We start from the raw sequence: 17,120 nt of genomic DNA, 5'->3' as shown, positions 1-17,120 counted from the left end.
CATTCTTGTCTCTGAATACAGTCCTATTTTGAGGTTCAGGGGTTAGGGTTTCAGCAGGTGAATTTTGAGGGAACACAGTTTAGCCTGTAGGTCACCTTCCGTTCCTGGCTCACTCCCTCCAGATGGTGGTCACCTGCGACCCCTCCTGGCAGAGTCCTCAGCTGTGGTGAGAGGACTCCAGGAAGAAAATGCCAGCCGTTGGCTGGGCTGAGGCGGGTGGAGAGGGGGATCCAGCTGTGGTGTCTACCTGATGCCTGCCCTTCTCCAGGTGCTCTCTTTCTCTTCAGAAGACCCATCTTCACCTCATGTTGTCTCAGACCAGGTCTTCCGCTATCCCCTCACTCCAGAAGTTCCTCCTTGGGAATCCACTTTCCATCTTAGGAGCCAGGATTCTCTGGGTCTCCTTCAGCGGGAAGCTTGGCTACATCCTGGGCTTGTCTCACCCCCACCCCTCTAGGCATGCTGCATCCCATGTATCAGTAAAAACGGTTCCTCACACAGTACTTTCTAGTTTACAAAAGCCCCCACCTAAGACTTCTCATTTTCCACCTTCACCAGGCCTTTGGCTTCTAGTAAAACCTCTATCGGATTTGCCCCCTTTGTTCCTAAGGTCATCATCCTCTGGTCACTCCTCCACCTTTCTGTGGGACTCATCTTGCAAGTGTCTCTTACTCAGAAGCCTTCAGGGTTTCTTGTTGTTCTCTTCGAAAGTCCAGTTTCTTCATGCTGACACCTTGGCACCAAGACCCCATGTTTTCCCAGGTTCTGCCTCTGATATTCTGCCTCAGAAACCTATGTCCCTGCCGTTGCCTCTCCACCTTTGTTAATGCTCTTCCTTTCCATTGTCTGCAGTGCTTTCTCCTCTCCTTTCCGCACTGAGAAAATCCGGCCCCAGGTCTCCAGCCATCTTTCTCTTCTATCCTCCTTCAGCTCTGCAGGGAGAGCCAGAGCTGAATAGAATCCGTGGATCTTTCCTCACCCCCTGGACTGAGTGCTTGGGCAAAGCAGAGTGGACTGGACCCTCTGATCATTTCTCAGCCTCTGACCCCAGGCTGACTGGCAAGGCTGGGATTTGTCACTCTCTCTTTGGGTTGTCAGAGTGTGGTAGTGAGTGTGTGTGTGTGTGTGTGTGTGTATGTGTGTGTGTGTGTATTGCTGCTTGCTCTCAGACTCCTTAAATCTGCCTCTAACCCTGACACCTGCCCCTTAGGGAAGAGAGCTCAGGAGTCAATATTTTAAAAATCTGTCCATGAGATTCTGACACACAATGAGGGCTAAGAACCAGTCCTATCATTTACTGGGCTGCTCACACTTCCTGGGGTGGAAGGAATATTTATGGATAGATTGGTGCTAACTGGTTCACACAGACTGTCAATCCTTAAAACTGTAACCAGGAGGGGTTAATTTTGAATTTACTTAGGATCTGCTTCTGTGACTTTAACCCTTACCTTGCCACTTTTGTTATTATAGGCATTCTTAATGACCTGCCTCAGGGAGATACCTTTATCCCATCCACCTGTGGAGGACTGTGACATTCTTGAATTCTTTGTGTGGCAAAGGGCGCAGCACCCGGTGCCTCTGTCTGTCCACTTAGTGGCCCAGAAATTCACATTTCGGGAGGCCAGAATCACAGATAGATATGACATCTTTGTTTGTTGATATGACAGGAGATATTCCATTTCACACCACCCATGAAATGACTGTAAGGAAGTGAAACTAACAAATCCCCATATCTGAGGCTTGCCATTCTAGGAGATACTTGCAGGAATTAAATGGTATTTTTACTTTGTTTCCTCACCTCCCCTCATCTTTGATCCATAAAAGAATCTGGCATTCAGGCCCTGACAAGATGGTTATTTTGAGGTTCTGACCTACCATCTTCTTGGTCAGCTGGCTCCGGAATAAAGTCCCTTCCTTGTCTTAACACCTTGTCTCAGATTTATTGGCCTTTCATGTGGGGACCAGAGCAGGCTTGGACTCTGTAACAAAACCAACCTCTGAGGTGGTGGTTTCTTCTTACTGATGAAAAAACTGAAGGTGATGCAGCTCATCAAAGTCAGGAGATAGTTCAGAACCTTTGCTTGTACTGCCCTTCTCTTTCTGCCTTTTCTTCTCATACTTTTAGCTTTCCAGCCCCTTCCTCTTTGTTCATGCAGTTTCCCCTGCCCGGGATCTGTTAGGGAAAGCACACTGACTGAAATACCCTGGCCAGGCACCATAGTAACCATTTGCGTGAATTATTTTGTGACAGGAGGTTCTGTTAATGAATGTGGAACTAATAAACCACCACTAACCAGAAGAGTTCAGGACAGGTCAAAGGGAGACATCATATATCCTACCACCTCCCAGAATCCCTCTCACTGGCATCCGCCTTAGCTGAGCAATGCATGCACTACCAAGAAGAACTCTAAGTCAGAATGATTGGCCAAAGACAACCTGGAAGCTAATACCATCACCATAAAACCCAAGACTTTGAGCCAGGAACTAAGCAGTTCTCCTGGGTTCCCTTACCCTACTGTTTTCCACTGGGGTACGCTTTCTAATAAAATCTCTTGCTTTGTCAGCTCATGGGTCTCCTTGGGATAATTCATTTCTGGGTACTAGACAACCACTTACAGGCCCTAGAGGTGGTCCCCCTCCCTACAACAGATCCATTCAGTGCCCCCACCCCTAATTCTATCAGAGTCTGTGAGAACCAGCACAAAGACCTGGGTTCCCCTCTCATGTGATCCTCGGGAGTTTGGTGTATGTGGCTGCAGCAGCTGTCTTGACTGTGCTCTGTGAGGGTTGCATCAAAGAGTTTTCAGTGGTGATCTTGTCTGGAGTTCTCTTAGGTGAGGCCCCAAGGGAGCATGAGGTCTCCAAAGATGCTCCTCTTCAGGGAGAAGAAGAGATGAGGGACTAACAACCCAGAGCCAGGGAGACACCCACAGTTAAGGGGTGGGTGAGGGGGCCTAGGGCAGTGGCTGTGGAAAGACTGCCTTCCTCCTCCCCTTCTTGGCAGCCCTGTGATAATTCTTAAGGATGATTCTGAGCACATGACACTTGAATCTGGGCAGGGCTCTGTGGGTGTTAAAGAGCCTTTTTATGAGCAGGGCCCTTACAGGGACACAGGAGGGATTAACAGGGTTAAGGGCCACTTCAGTTGTTCTAAGTAAATAGCATTTAAATATTTTTCACCCCTCTTTAAATGCTGTAATCTTCAGTGACTTTCTAGAAGGTGGTGATCCATTGTTAGGCAAATGCAGTAATTATAAGCAATTAACAAGGAATCTTACATTTCTTCCCCAGAGCCAGGCGATCTGGAGAGAATGTAATGATGGCATATGAAGGAAAAACAAAGCTTCGAAAGTGGTTTCTTCTTCTCCCGGTGGCTTCCAGACGGCGGCCTCCCCAGCCTTCTTAAACTTTAACATTATCTGCCTTTGTGAGGTGCTGAGCCTTAAAGGTGTTGGGAGGGCATCATGCTGTGGGACCTTCCGTCGATCCCTCGCCCTTCCTCTCCAGAAACCCATTCTGCCATCTTGGCTACGGAAGTGCCTGCCCCTGAAGCGCTAGTACCGGAAACTGGGTCTATGGGGAGCTCACTGTCGCTGCTGCACGTGTCTCTGTCCAGAAGTGCCCACCTGCCAGGGATAGCACCAGGAAAGTTCCAGAAGAAGTGGAGGTGGCTGCAGCAAACGCAGGGCCTCCGGCAGTTTAGCGACCAGTGGGTCCGACTGGAAGAGAAGTGAGGCAACTGGGCCGGCCAGAACCCCATCCCCTGATGGGTCTTCACTCGGTAAGTGCGGGTGAGCAGCAGTCCAGGAATGTGGGTCTTATTTGCTTAGGCAGAGGTTCAAGGCTGTGGTTGGGGTGAGTGTCCCCACCGTTAGGGAGCAGCCTTTCCTGTTCCTCACAGCCCTAGGGGGGGGGGGGCGTCTTCTGTCCGCTCTGATGGAGGGGAACCCAGATTAGATTTAACCAGCCTTCACTGATGGAGATATATACACTGACCTGTTTATTACCTTCTCAGTCTGGGGTCTTTTCTTTCAAGGTGGCCATGCAAGCGTTGGGCACCTTACACCTGAGCTGAGCTGAAAGGACCAGGTGAGCCTGAGGTCATGGGCCTCTTGGCTCCTACTGTCTTGACCTGAGATGGCTGCATGGTGTTCACACCAGACCCAAGCTGGGATAGGGGAGAGAGCCAGAGAGCCAGGGAGAAATCATACTGGCTTGGTGGTGCCTGTGTGTGGTCAGGGTCCTTGCCTGGCATTGCCCAGATGCTGATGATTAGCAAGTCTGAGTAACCTAGTTTTAATAATCCTTGAACCAAGAAGCAGAGAGCTGAGGGAGAGTCGTCAGTGTGCTAGTCTTAGCATCTGTACCATTTGGTTTTCTTGTGGCTGGGGTAAAAAGGCCGAGATGTAGGAAACCTATTAACATCCTGAAATCCAGTCCTGTCTTTGGAAGAGAGAGGTGGAAAGAAGCCGTGCAGGCCTCTGGGGGCCTCGGAGTGTCTAGTTGCTCCTGTTGTGCCCAAAGACTCTTTTTCTTTGTCAACGAGTGCTGCAGTCCCACAGCTCCAGGTCCCTGTTCTGGACAGGCCCATCTCCACCGATCTGTTGCTCCTCATCCCAGGCAATAACCCCACAGCTAGATGGTGGCCGGCAGCGCCTGCCTGTCTCTCTGGACTCCTGCATTCTTGGTGCTGATGCTGGATTTCCGAACAGAGACATACTTTCTATATTGACCAGAGGAGTCAAGCCAAGACCCTGACCCCTTGGACTTGAAGGACAGCCCTTCCTGTACTCCACACTCTGGGCTGGCCCTGATAGGCACAACCCAAAAGAGACTCAGAATAAAAGCCAGCACTGATTCTTTTTTCCAAGGAATGACTTTGGGTTATCCACCAGTGCTTGGGGGAAGTGTATAGTTTTGTAACATAATGAGCTGTGTGATAATAATTAATTGTAAATGAATTGTATGAAAATCATTTTTTTGTGTAGATTTCCCCCTCTACATTGTGTATATCAATCAGACAACTCTTTTTGCTGACATGCTCTGAATCCCACCTCTGCTGTACTCCTAGCCCCACTCCTGGGGCTGCCTGCAGCCATGGACCCTGCCCCTTCTTTCTGCCACCCTTCTCCTCATTGTCTCCTGGTTCTGGCTGCAGTGGAGACAGCAGGCCCTGGGACTTCTGTTCTGCTCCTCTCTGTTCAAGGTCTGGTGACTAGGGTGCCTCCTGCACTCTGACTGATGCTTTCACCAGGTATAGTGTGTGAGGTTGTTTTATCCACATGTAAAGACTGATGGATGGTAGGGTTTGTCAGAGGTGCTATGCGAGAAAGTGATTTTCAAACTCTCCTCCTACCCTTGTCCTGTGTGTTATTATTTATATGTCTTTGCGTTTTCCAAATAAACTATTATGGAGAATATCTCTAAATAGTGAGTAAGAGCCAAACTGCCCTGATTGAGTCTGAAATGGAAACTTTCAGCTAGTCTCCACGCACTGTCCCCCCCAGCCCATCCTCCTCCCCGGGATTCACCTTGGTTACCCACCATGAACTCCTACATGTGGCTGAGTTTCCTTATGGTTCTCCTGGGCCTCTGAGCAGCTCACAGAAACCCAGAGGGCCTACCCAGAACTTGGACTGGGCCGATAAGCAGCAGATGTGTTTGTTCCTAATCTTGTTTTGGTTACCTTGATTGCCTGGGCTTTCAGCTCTGCTTTCCTTTCTAGAGACTTTCTCTCTCTTTTTTTTTTCAATCTTTTTATTTTGTATTGGTGTATAGCTTATTAACAATGTTGTGGTAGTTTCAGGTGTTCAGCAAAGAGACTCAGCCATATGTATGTGTATCCATTCTCCCCTAAACCCCACTCCCATCCAGGCTGCCACATAATAGAGTTCCAGGTGTTATACATGTCCTTGTTGGTTACCCATTCTGAATATAGTTGTGTGTACATGTCCATCGCAAACTCCCTATCCTTGTCTCCCTGGCAACTGTAAGTTTATTTTCTAAGTCTATGAGTCCCAGAGACTTTCTTGTGGATTCATTCTTTGTCATTTCCAGGGCTGGGAATGTCTTTGGGGTCCCACAGAAAGAGTAATGTGATGGCACTCAGGATCCATGTCCACCACCTTTGCTCCACTCCGTGCCCCTTGTGGGAGGGCTGAGGTGGGAGGGTGGAACTTTCACAGATACCCTTGCTGCTGTGATCGAGAGTCTTCTCATGAGATACACTGGGGGAGATTCAGAAGGTGAAAGGGGCAGAAGACCTTTTTCTTCAATAGTGGTGGCAGTTGTGTGCCGGCTCCAGCAGACACAAGTTTGTGCAGTGGCTAGGCTCTGCATGAGGTTGGCACAGTTTGCTGCAGCTTTCTGATCTCGGATTATAGCTGCTCAGGTACCTAATGTCAACCATCTGACTTCTGCAGCTGTAGCCGCTCCGATAGCTTAGGAAGTACCTCTTCTTTCTTGAAGCACCAAGGAGGAGTTGCTGATTTCTGCACTGATGTAAGTGGTGCCTTACATCATCAGTGATGTAAGAAGCACCTTGCTTCTCAGTGACTTGAGTCTGTTCTTAACTTTGGTAGGTAGCGGAATGAAGGTGGGGTTGTTTTTGCTGTTCAGTCGCTCCATCGTGTCTGACTCTTTGCCACTCCGTAGACTGCAGCACACCAGGCTTTCCTGTCTTCTCTATCTCCCGGAATTTGCTCAAACTCATGTCCACTGAGTCAGTGATGCCATCCAAACATCCCATCCTCTGTCATCCCCTTCTCCTCCTGCCTTCAGTTCTTTCCCAGCATCAGGGTCTTTTCACTGAGTCAGCTCTTTGCATCAGGTGGTCAAAGTATTGGAGCTTTAGCATCAGTCTTCCAATGAATATTCAGGGTTGATTTCCTTTAGGATTGACTGATTTGATCTCCTTGCTCTCCAAGGGACTCTCAAGAGTCTTCTCCAGCACCACAGTTTGAAAGCATCAATGCTTTGGTGCTAAGCCTTCTTTATGGTCCAACTCTCACATCCGTACATGACTGCTGCAAAAACCATAGCTTTGACTAGACGGGCCTTTGTCAGTAAAGTGATGTCTCTGTTTTTTAATATGAAGGTGGAAGAAGGGAGGTAAACAGGAGGGAAGGATTACTGTGGCTGATTCTGTTCTTTCAACTTCCTGTTAAGTGGGTATCATGGCTTTCTCCAGAGGCCCACATCCTAGCTGAGTGGTACCCAAGTTCTTGGCTCATATTAGGGCCAAGGAAGCAACAGATTCTGTTGGCAAAATGGTTTGCAAAACACAGTGATGGTACAGTGGATAAGAATCCACCTGCCATTGCAGGGGACATGGGTTCAGGGACGTGGGTTCGATTCCTGGTCTGGGAAAATTCCACATGCCAGAGAGCAACTAAGTCTGCATGCCACAGCTACTGAGCCTGTGTGCTGCAACTTCTGAAGCCCACATGCTTAGAGTCTGTGCTCTGCAACAAGAGAAACCACCGCAAGGAGAAGCCCACACACAGCAACCAAAACTAGCCCCCACTCGCTGCAACTAGGGAAAGCCTGGGCACAGCAGTGAAGATCCAGCACAGACAAATAAATAAAAATTTAAAAAACAAACCACCCCAAAGTGGCTGCTCCATGTCAGCACTGGCCCAGCAACCTCTGAGGTGTCAGGGACGCCAGTGCACCTGGGGGGGACTTGGCCAGTTTTCACATGAAAGTGTTAGTGGCTCAGTCGTGTCTGACTCTTTGCAACCCTATGGACTGTAATCCAGCATGCTTCTCCATTCATGGGATTCTCCAGGCAAGAATACTGGAGTAGGGAGCCACTTCCTTCTCTAGGGGATCTTTCTGACCCAGGGATCAACCTGGGTCTTTTGCTTTGCAGGCATCTGAGCCATCTTTACCATCTGAACCACCAGGGAAGCCCAGTAGTTTTATCCTAAAGTGGAAAGTTCCTCTGTACTTGGACAGGAGTGACCTGCTCTTTTGTGAGAGCACCACAGGCTCTTCTAAGAATTGCAATCCAGCCCCACAGGGTGGAGGAATGTCACCGTGGGCCCAGATCTCATGCATTGGGCTTTTAATCTGGTCTAGAAAATGAAGGACCTAGGGCCATGTGACTGACATGTACACTGGGCCTTTCATGTTCATGTAAAGAGGAAGGAAGCCCTGATGGATGAGGAAGTCCTGGGCTCTGACTCTGCCCAACCCCTTTCTGCCCCTTCATGCTGGGCCCAACTCCTTACAAATGGGAAGCTGCCTCTCACATGGGGGAGGGGGAGTAGGCTTAAGATGTGAGGGTAAACCCACTGCTTTCACATCAGAGTTTAAATTACCAGCAGAAAGAAAGAACTCAAACACTTTATTCTAGGTTATAAAAGAAATAAAAGCCACACTAGCTACGTTTACGTCAGATCACAAGTAAACCCCTTTTGCTTATTTGTAAGTTATGCAGAATTTTCTCCCCATTAGGGAAAGACCTCTGGTCTGGTTCTGAAGAGCACAGAGGTGGCATGTTTTCACTCATTTAGCTGGCAGAGTAAAGCCGATCCTTTGGCAATCCAGTAATCTTTGGACCGCTTGGAGGGTAAGAGGACGGTCACCACAAAGTTGGTTGAATGACCTAGTTAAGGATACAAGGAAAAAAGTGTTGTTAAAGAACAACCCCTTAATATAAAAATCATGGTACCAGGAGTCAAGACATTTGGGTTCCAGACCTGTCTGTGCCTCTAAAGAGGCAACAATTCTTTGTGGTGTTCAGTTTTATGCTCCATAAAATGAAGATGTTAGAACAAATGATCCTTTAGGACCTATCCAGTTTAGACCTTGTATAACCTTAGAAAATTGTTTCAATCTCCCTGCAGTCTGTCTCTGAGCATTGCATTAGGAGATTGAGGCCTGAGCTTTTAGTGAGACTCAGGGGACGTGGTTGGTAGGTTAGGCATCCATCCATTTGTCCATCTGCTTGTCTGTCCATCCATCCATCCGTTTGTCCATCTGCTTTTCCACTCATCCTTCCATCCATCCATCCATCCATCTATCCATCTATCCTTCTGTTTGTCCATCCATCCATCCATCCATCTATCCATCCATCCATCCATTTGTCCACCTGCTTGTCTGTCCATCCATCCATCCATCTATCCATCCGCCCATCCATCTACTTGTCCATATGCTTGTCTCCCTCCAGCCATCCATCCATTTCTCCATTCACCCATCCATTTGTCCATCTGCTTGTCTCCATCCATCCATCCACACTTTGTTCCACCCAGCAGGTAGGCACTGGGGTCCTAATTTGTCCTCAGCTCTGAGACATCTGAAGTAAGAGATCAGTTTTGCAGTTTCTTTATCATGGGCCTGTGTGAGGGGACGAAGACCAGGATGAGAAGAAGAGAGCCTTGCCCTCAAGATGGGAGCTGCTATTTCTGGCATTCACAGCAAACTTCATCTGCCTGGAAGCTGGGAAAACTGGGGGTGTCCCCAGCAGAGAATGCCTACGTCTCCCCTCTCCTTATCTTTGTATGTCATTCCCTGCATGTGCCTTGGAGAGTGCTTGAGTAACATTTTTATAGCAATATTACAGTAGATATATGTATAGTAACCATTTGTTTGATTTGAGATACAAATAAGGTCCGCATCTTGCAACAGTGATGTGTCTCTTGGATCTCTTTTGATTGGTAGTTTCCCTCTGTTTCTTTTGCCACTCCTTTGTAATATATTTGTTGGAACAACCAGGCTGTTTGTCCCATAAGGTTTCCCGGAGTCTGGCTTTTGCTGATAGTGTCCCTTTGGTGATTTTACACATGTTTCCCTATCCCTGTAAGAGTGGTTAGATCTAGAGGTGTGATCATATTGAGGGTTGAGGTTTTTTGGCAAGAATACTTCCTAAGTGGTGTGCACTGCCATCAGGAAACACCTTGTGTCTGGTTGTCTTTCTTTGAAAGGAGTGTCCACAGAAGCTAATCATTACTTGTTGTTTAGTCACCAAATTACGTCTGACTCCTCTGTGACCCCATGGACTGTGTAGCCTATCAGGCTCCGCTGTCCATAGACTTCTCCAGGCAAGAATACTGGAGTGGGTTGCCATTCCCTTCTCCAGGGGATCTTCTCATCTCCTTCATTGGCATGTGGATTTTTTTTACCACTGAGCCACCAGGGAAGCTCAATTACTACTTAGAGCCATTATTTCATTTAGGTTAATAATTTTAAATTTTAATGGTGATTAAGTCCACCTGTGATTTAATTTTTATAGTGATATGAGATAAGGATTTTAGTTTGGCAAACCAGTTGTCCCAGGATCATTTATGGAATAATCTCCCTCTTCCTGACCAATTTTAAATGATGCTGCTATTACATGTCAAGTTCCCCATATACACAGTGTGTTTCTGTGCTGTCTATCCAGTACAAAATTTGATCTGTTCATTGAGTCTTGTGCCAGTGCATTGTCATATTAATTACTACTTTTGCCTCTTCCTGCAAACCACAGACTTCCTGTTGGAATTTTAGCCAGTAATAAATAAGAGGAGAAATGACTCTGTTAAAAAATGGACAAAAGATTGGAACAGACACTTCATCTGAGAAGATGTAACTAAGCACCAGAAAAGATGGTTACTGTCACTAGTCATTAGGGAAATGAAAATTAGATACCACTATATTCTATTGTCTATCTATCATCAAGCTATCTGTCATCTATCATCTAAAATGAAAAGGACTGATCATACTAAGTAGTGGTGAGGATCTGGAGGATCTAGAGCCCCCATATACTGCTGGCGGGGATGTTAAGTGCTGTGGTCACTTTGGAAAACATTTTGGCTGTACTTAAAATGTTAAACACATACCTACTGCCTGAGTCATCATTCCATTCCTAGATACTTATCCAAGATAAATAAAGCATATATCCCTACAAAAACTTGTAAATACCATATTAATTTTAAAAATACCTTTGAATAATGTGTGTTTTAGACTTGTCTTGGGAGTGGTAGATCATGTGACATGAGTGGCTACCTTAGTTCTACTCTGTACCTTGCCCTGAACGGACATCCTTTAACTGAGAAAAATAAATATCATCAGTATCTACACATCCTCCATTGAAATGAGAACAACTGTTTTAGTTCTTTTTGCCCTGCTCCCCCATCTGATATTTCTGTCATTTGGAAATTTAGTTCTAAGTTATTATAAATTCATTTTTATCATCAAACTATTAAAGATTTAACTCTGTGTGTGAGTTTTAAATAGAGGATCAGTAGTGATTAATATAGAGACTTTGTATGTTCAAGACAGTTGTTATTACAACTTTCCTTTCAGATGATAATCTGGTTGCATTTGCCATTCTAGTTTAAGGTCGTTTATCTTCAACACTTTGAAGAGGTGTCTCTATTATCTTTTTAAGTGCACTGTGGATGATGAGACACGTCTGAAGTCAATCTGATTCTCATTTTCTGGAATTTTATTTCCAGCCTATTAATACATTTTATCTCTTTGAGAATTTTCTTTCTGATAATCATAAGTATCACTTTGATATATCTAGGTTTCTTTTAAAATTTGATTGTTTATTGGCTTGTTGTCTATTTTAAAAAATTACCTCTTCTACTTTGTAACCTGAGGACTCAAGTGTTTCTTTGGTTCTGGGAAATTATCAGCCACTTTTTCAAATATTATTGTTCTTCCATTTTTCTCTCTTTTCTCTTTCCAGATTACGTACTAGATAAATGTTGGAAATTTTGACTTTTTCCACAGTGTTACGTTAAAAAAAAATTGCTTTGAGCTGTATTTTTAGGGATTTCCTCAGTGCATTCTCTTAGTTCACTCTTTAGCTATCTGCATTCAGTCTTTCAGCTTATCTGTTGATAATGGCTTTTTAAAGATCTGGTTCCTTTTTTTCAGGGCTGTATCTCAGTTTCAGGACTACTAAGATTTCCCCTTTTGTACCATGGCATTCATTTATTTATTTTAAAATCTCCTTCTATGCTGAGTCGCAATGTTTTAGTGTCTACTCAGTCCATCATTTTGAAATTAGGAGACGTTGCTCAATAAACTATTTTTAACTCCTTACCTCCACCAGACTAATAGAAACAAGCATTGGTTTTATAATATTAATCTATACTCAGCATTAAGATGAATAGAATTTACAGCATTGATAAATTTGTATGTTATAAGCGGCCTTATTTTAAGCCTGGCTAACTGACCCAAGACCACCATTTGTACATTACAACAAAGCATTTGGATTTGGTTGTAGTCTGAATTTAGTCATTATTTATATGCTGATATAAGAATGTCCTCACCTGTGGTTGAGAGGGTTCCTGCTCGAGCCCCTGTCTTATAAAGTGGGGAGTGGTAGAGTGTTGGGCTTGGCTCATAATTTTGCCGTGGTTCAAAATGCACCACAGGCAGCATTGGATTCATCTGTCCAGGCAGCGCGTCTTCTATCACCATGTCCTTATTGTCCCATCGAGAAGCATCCATGAACATTCCATGGACAAGAACGCCATCCTCAGGAGAAGGCAACTGAAAGATACGCAGAGGTTCAGAGGTGAGAAGAGCAGGAGGGGCCACCATCTTGGGCCTCAGTCAGTTCAAAGAACTATTCTAGAGATTCTCTTATCCCTCACATCTTAGAGAGGAAAATGCCAAGGCTCCAAAAGGTGAAATAATTTGCTTTTCAGTTTTTACCAAATCTCATACTCCACGAGGAGTTCACACTCCACGTTCACACTCCTCGTTCACACTCCACGAGGCTGTCTGGTACATGGTACCCCAGGGAAACCCACTGATGGGCTTCAGTCTCTGATACCATGATGTTAGGATCTTCCCCTTCTCATGGAAAGTGGCCAAGAGGGCTGATTATCATCTGTTATGTTTAGCAAGGCCTTTCAAAGATCTGAGTGCTCTTCCAGAAGATAGATTATATAACTGTGACAATATTTGCAGAATGCTTATGGAAAAATTTTTAAAAGAAATTTTGTGAGAGAAAGAGACAGAGACAGAGACCCTATTCCTCAATGTCCTGTGGTTAGATGTCATCACTAGTGTCTAGTTTCTGCCAGGCATGAGCTCTGTGTATCCTTCCTCAAACACTGAGTGAATCTGGCCAGTCCTGGGGCCCTAGATCTTTTTACAATTGGAGCTTCACGCCTGTAGACAGAAGACTAAGCAGTGTGGTTTTAAGTGGTATGTTTTATAGTGAATCACAGGATGATAGGCTCTTTTTGGTTGGACTTGACTTTCTAGCATCTTGTAGTTCGTCCCATGGGTACAGCGTGGTGCAGTGGGCCTTCCTGTTATTGGGGCTGCCACATGCACTCGTGCAGGTTTGCTTGAGTAGAGGCTGAAACCATCTTGCCATGTACTTGTCAGGCTGTGTGTAGGAGTCATCTGCACACACCTCCAAGAGGGGTGCCTTTTCCTAAATGGCATCAAGGCAGCACTGGGCTGACAGTGGCCCTGTTGTTGGTAGCAGAACTCAAGTTGTCTAACAATCTCTTGCTGTGTTTTCTGGGAGGACCAAGAGATGGGCTGACTATACAATATGCAGTCTCCACAGAAGGCGGATTCCCAGGCATCACTATAGCTCATTGTAAATGATCCACGTGGAGACTTGTGTGTACTGGTGCGGCTGGAGGGCAGAGACACCAGTAGTTACTGTGAACTTCTGTCTGTCAGTTTGCCTGTGTGGCAGATAGAGCATGCCAGGCACAGAGCAGGGCCAACATCCAGGATGGCCTGGATGAAGCTTTTATGTGGGTATTGTCCTGCCCTTCTGCAGACTCATTATTCCTGACCTGGGCCTGTGACACTCTCCTGGCTGAGAAGGGTCTCAAAATAACAGCGAGTGCATTTCTAAATTGATTTCCTCCCTACTTTTACATGCTAATACTTTAAGATAAAAAAATTTTGAGGCTAAAACAAATGTTCTTAAAGACATAAACTCTTTCACTGTCATTTTAAGATACAGGCAATTAAGAGGCACGGGGAATTATAGTATTTTGTAGAATAATCCATGAATATGGGAACAATCTTACTTTTGTGCATTTTTGCTAATCAGAGCAAAGACTAGATAAAGCAGGTCTGAGTGGGGTGGATACTGATTAAATTACCCAGGAGAAATTACTATTATTACTATGATATTTTAAGGAAACTCACTAAAAGTCACTTATCTCATCTACACTGACAGGCTAGCAAACACATTCTTAGCAAAAGCAATCTGGAACAGATCTTTGATGTCATAGCACACATAGAAAATGACATTTATAAGCCCCACTGGGATGGACAAGTGCTCTGGAGGCTCCTCTGACCCATTAATATCTCAGCACATTGGAGGCAGGCAGCTCAGATGGGCAGCAGTGAGTCTCAGCCCTGGCTGTATGCTGGAAGCACCCAGGGAGCTTTAACAAGTAGATGACTGATGTCATCGGGGTGATTCTGATGCAACTGGATGTGGTCTGAGCATCAGGATGTTTTTAAAGGTCCAAAGATGATTCTAACCTGCAATCCAGGTTGAGATATTCTAGAGTAGGGGTTCTCAAACTTGAGGGGCTAAGAACCCCCTGGAGGACTTATTAAAATATAGATTTCTGGATCCCAGTCCAGAGTTTCTGATTCTGTCTGGAATGGGTCCTTGGGACCCATAAATAAATGGTAATTTACTTTACTTTTAAAAAAAAAATTTAAGTATGTTGTGTTAGTTTCAGGCACAGCGATTCTGTTATACATACATACATATATACATATATATATATATATGTACATGTGTGTATCTACTTGTATATGTGTATGTGTTTAGTTGCTCAGTCTTGTCCGGCTCTTTGTGACCCTTTGGACAGTAACCCGCCAGGCTCCTATGTCCATGGAATTTTCCAGACAAGAATACTGGAGTGGGTTGCCATTTCCTCCTCCAGGAGATCTTCCTGACTCAGGGATCAAACCTTCATCTCCTGTGTCTCCTGTGTTGCAGGTGGATTTTTTACCCACTGAGCCATTGAGGAAGCCTCATATACTTGTATATATATTCTTTTTCAGATTCTTTTCCCTTGCAGATCATTACAAAACATTGAGTATAGTTCCCTGTGCCACACAGTAGGTCTTTGTTGCTTATCTATTTTACATATAGCAGTGTATATGTCTTAATCCCAACCTCTTAATTTATCCCTTCTCCCCTCTCCCCACTTTTCTATATCTGTGGGTCTGTTTTCTGTTCTGCAAATAAGTTCATTTCTAATAAGTGCCCAGGTGATGCTGCTGGTCTGGGGATCACACTTCAAGAATCTCTATTCTAGAGGGAGTAAACCACGTAAGCAAAGAGCCTGAACTGCTTCCTTAGTGCATTCCTACTGGTTATGTAATGTAGTTACAGTTACATGATGTGTGAAGTTAGCATGTCAGTTCTGCTAGGAGACAGCTGAGAGAATGAGGCAGGTAAGTTTAACTTCTGGTAATAGTTATGTACTGTGAGTGTACTACATGGTGGTCACGTGACACCTGCAGTCTCGTTGACAATGCTCTACAACTCTGAAGTTGGTGGCACGAGCCCTGTTTTGCAAATGTGAACACTGAGGTGCAGACATGTTAATCATTGCTGTAGCACACACAGCTGGGGAGAGGGAAGGCAGAATTTACCCAGGCCTGCCTGATGCCGAAACTCTGGTTTTCAACCTCTTGCTACGTTGCTTCCTCTGGTGGCTCAGCGGTAACAAATTCGCCTGCCAATGTGGGAGACGTGGGCTCAGTCCCTGGGTTGGGAATATCCCCTGGAGGCGGGAATGGCAACCCACTCCAGTATTCTTGCCTGGAGAATCCCATGGACAGAGGAGCCTGGCAGGCTACAGTCCACAGGGCTGCACAAAGTCAGAGGTGACTTAGTGACTAGACAACAAATATTGCCTCCACATGAATGAGAAAGTTACTGTAAGTAACTAAAGAAATGAGCAGTATTGATGTAAAATATATTTCTACAGATCAGACTAATTTAGGTGGTTGCCATCCAGTCACTGATAATTGGGAGCTTGTCTTGAGAGTCTGACACAACTGGAGCGATTTATTATTATTTTTTTTTCTGAAGCGACTTAGTATGCATGCATGCACGCATGCTTGGAGGTGTAGACCTATCCTGTCCTCTCCGACTCCTGCAAATGGAAAGTGGGAGGGGAGATTGCTCGAGATCCTGATGACAGTAGATAGAAGCTGCTGTGCTGTAACAATGGTCAGGGGGACAGTACCTCTGTGTCCATGGGCAGTTCTTGTCCAAATTGCACTGTCTTGGCAGCTTCTATGACTGTGGCTTGATCCCGATAGACAGGAACCATGTTGTACTTGAAGCTCAGCTCATCTATAGGCAAATTGTATTTCCGAGCATGATTTTGAAGAGTTCCTGTAAATACGAAAGCCAGAAAGCTGAGTTGCTATTATCCAAACACAGCTTCCACTTGCCTGGACCAGAATGCTCTAGCATTAACGAGCTTCCTCTCCATCCAGAAGACCCAACCGTTAACATCTTACTCTGAATTACTGAGAGGGGTGGAGTCAAAGCATGTATGAATTTTGGGCCTGGTGGGAAAGAGAGGGCCAAGTCTAAAGTGTACTGCTCTGCCAATGGGGGAGACAAGCCGGCAAGGGCGTTTCAGAGCCCAATCTTCCCAGCTTTAACATCTTGCTTAGCTTGTCCTGTATGGGCTGTTTCTGGGCTGTGTATGAGGGACTCGGGATGAGCTAGATTAAGAGCTGGGCTAATTGGCATCTAGGGCTTCCCTGGTGGCTCAGCAGTAAAGAATCTACCTGCCAATGCAGGAGATGCAGGAGATGCAAGAGATGCGAGTTCAATCTTTGGGTCATGAAGATCTCCTGGAGAAGGAAATGGCAACCCATTCCAGTACTTCTTGCCTGGGAAATCCCATGAACAGAGGTGCCTGGCAGGCTATTGTCCATCGGTCATAAAAATTTCGACAGGACTTGCAGACTAAACAACAACAAAATTAGCATCTAGGAGCCCAGAGGCTTTAATGCCCTCTGGGGCTCTCTGGCCAGAATCCCTGAGGACCACTGGAGGAGCAGCAAAAGTATTTTTTTAGAGAGAAGGAAGCTTCTCAGAGTTGGAACCAAAGAAATTGGAGAGCAGGTGGTGTCCTGAGCATGGGTCCCATGGG

The 17,120-nt window shown here is 45.5% G+C and overlaps 1 protein-coding gene across 1 annotated transcript in view; it reads right to left on the bottom strand.

The window, feature by feature from the left end:
• Positions 1 to 8,332: 8,332 nt before the first annotated feature.
• The window catches only part of LOC122441724 (dynein axonemal heavy chain 6-like), a 111,869-nt gene continuing 103,081 nt past the window's right edge, over positions 8,333 to 17,120 (bottom strand). Inside the window, exons 28-30 of the mRNA XM_043468689.1 lie at positions 16,197 to 16,348; positions 12,267 to 12,489; positions 8,333 to 8,611 (exon numbers count right to left, since the gene is read on the bottom strand). Coding sequence (XP_043324624.1) covers positions 8,508 to 8,611; positions 12,267 to 12,489; positions 16,197 to 16,348 — 479 coding nt within the window. The 3' untranslated portion in view covers positions 8,333 to 8,507. The remainder of the gene's footprint in view (positions 8,612 to 12,266; positions 12,490 to 16,196; positions 16,349 to 17,120) is intronic.

This window comes from Cervus canadensis, chromosome 5, assembly GCF_019320065.1.
Source record: "Cervus canadensis isolate Bull #8, Minnesota chromosome 5, ASM1932006v1, whole genome shotgun sequence".
Lineage (NCBI taxonomy): Eukaryota > Metazoa > Chordata > Mammalia > Artiodactyla > Cervidae > Cervus > Cervus canadensis.
The sequence above is the reverse complement of the archived record's forward strand: the minus strand, read 5'-3'. Positions and strand labels throughout refer to the sequence as shown.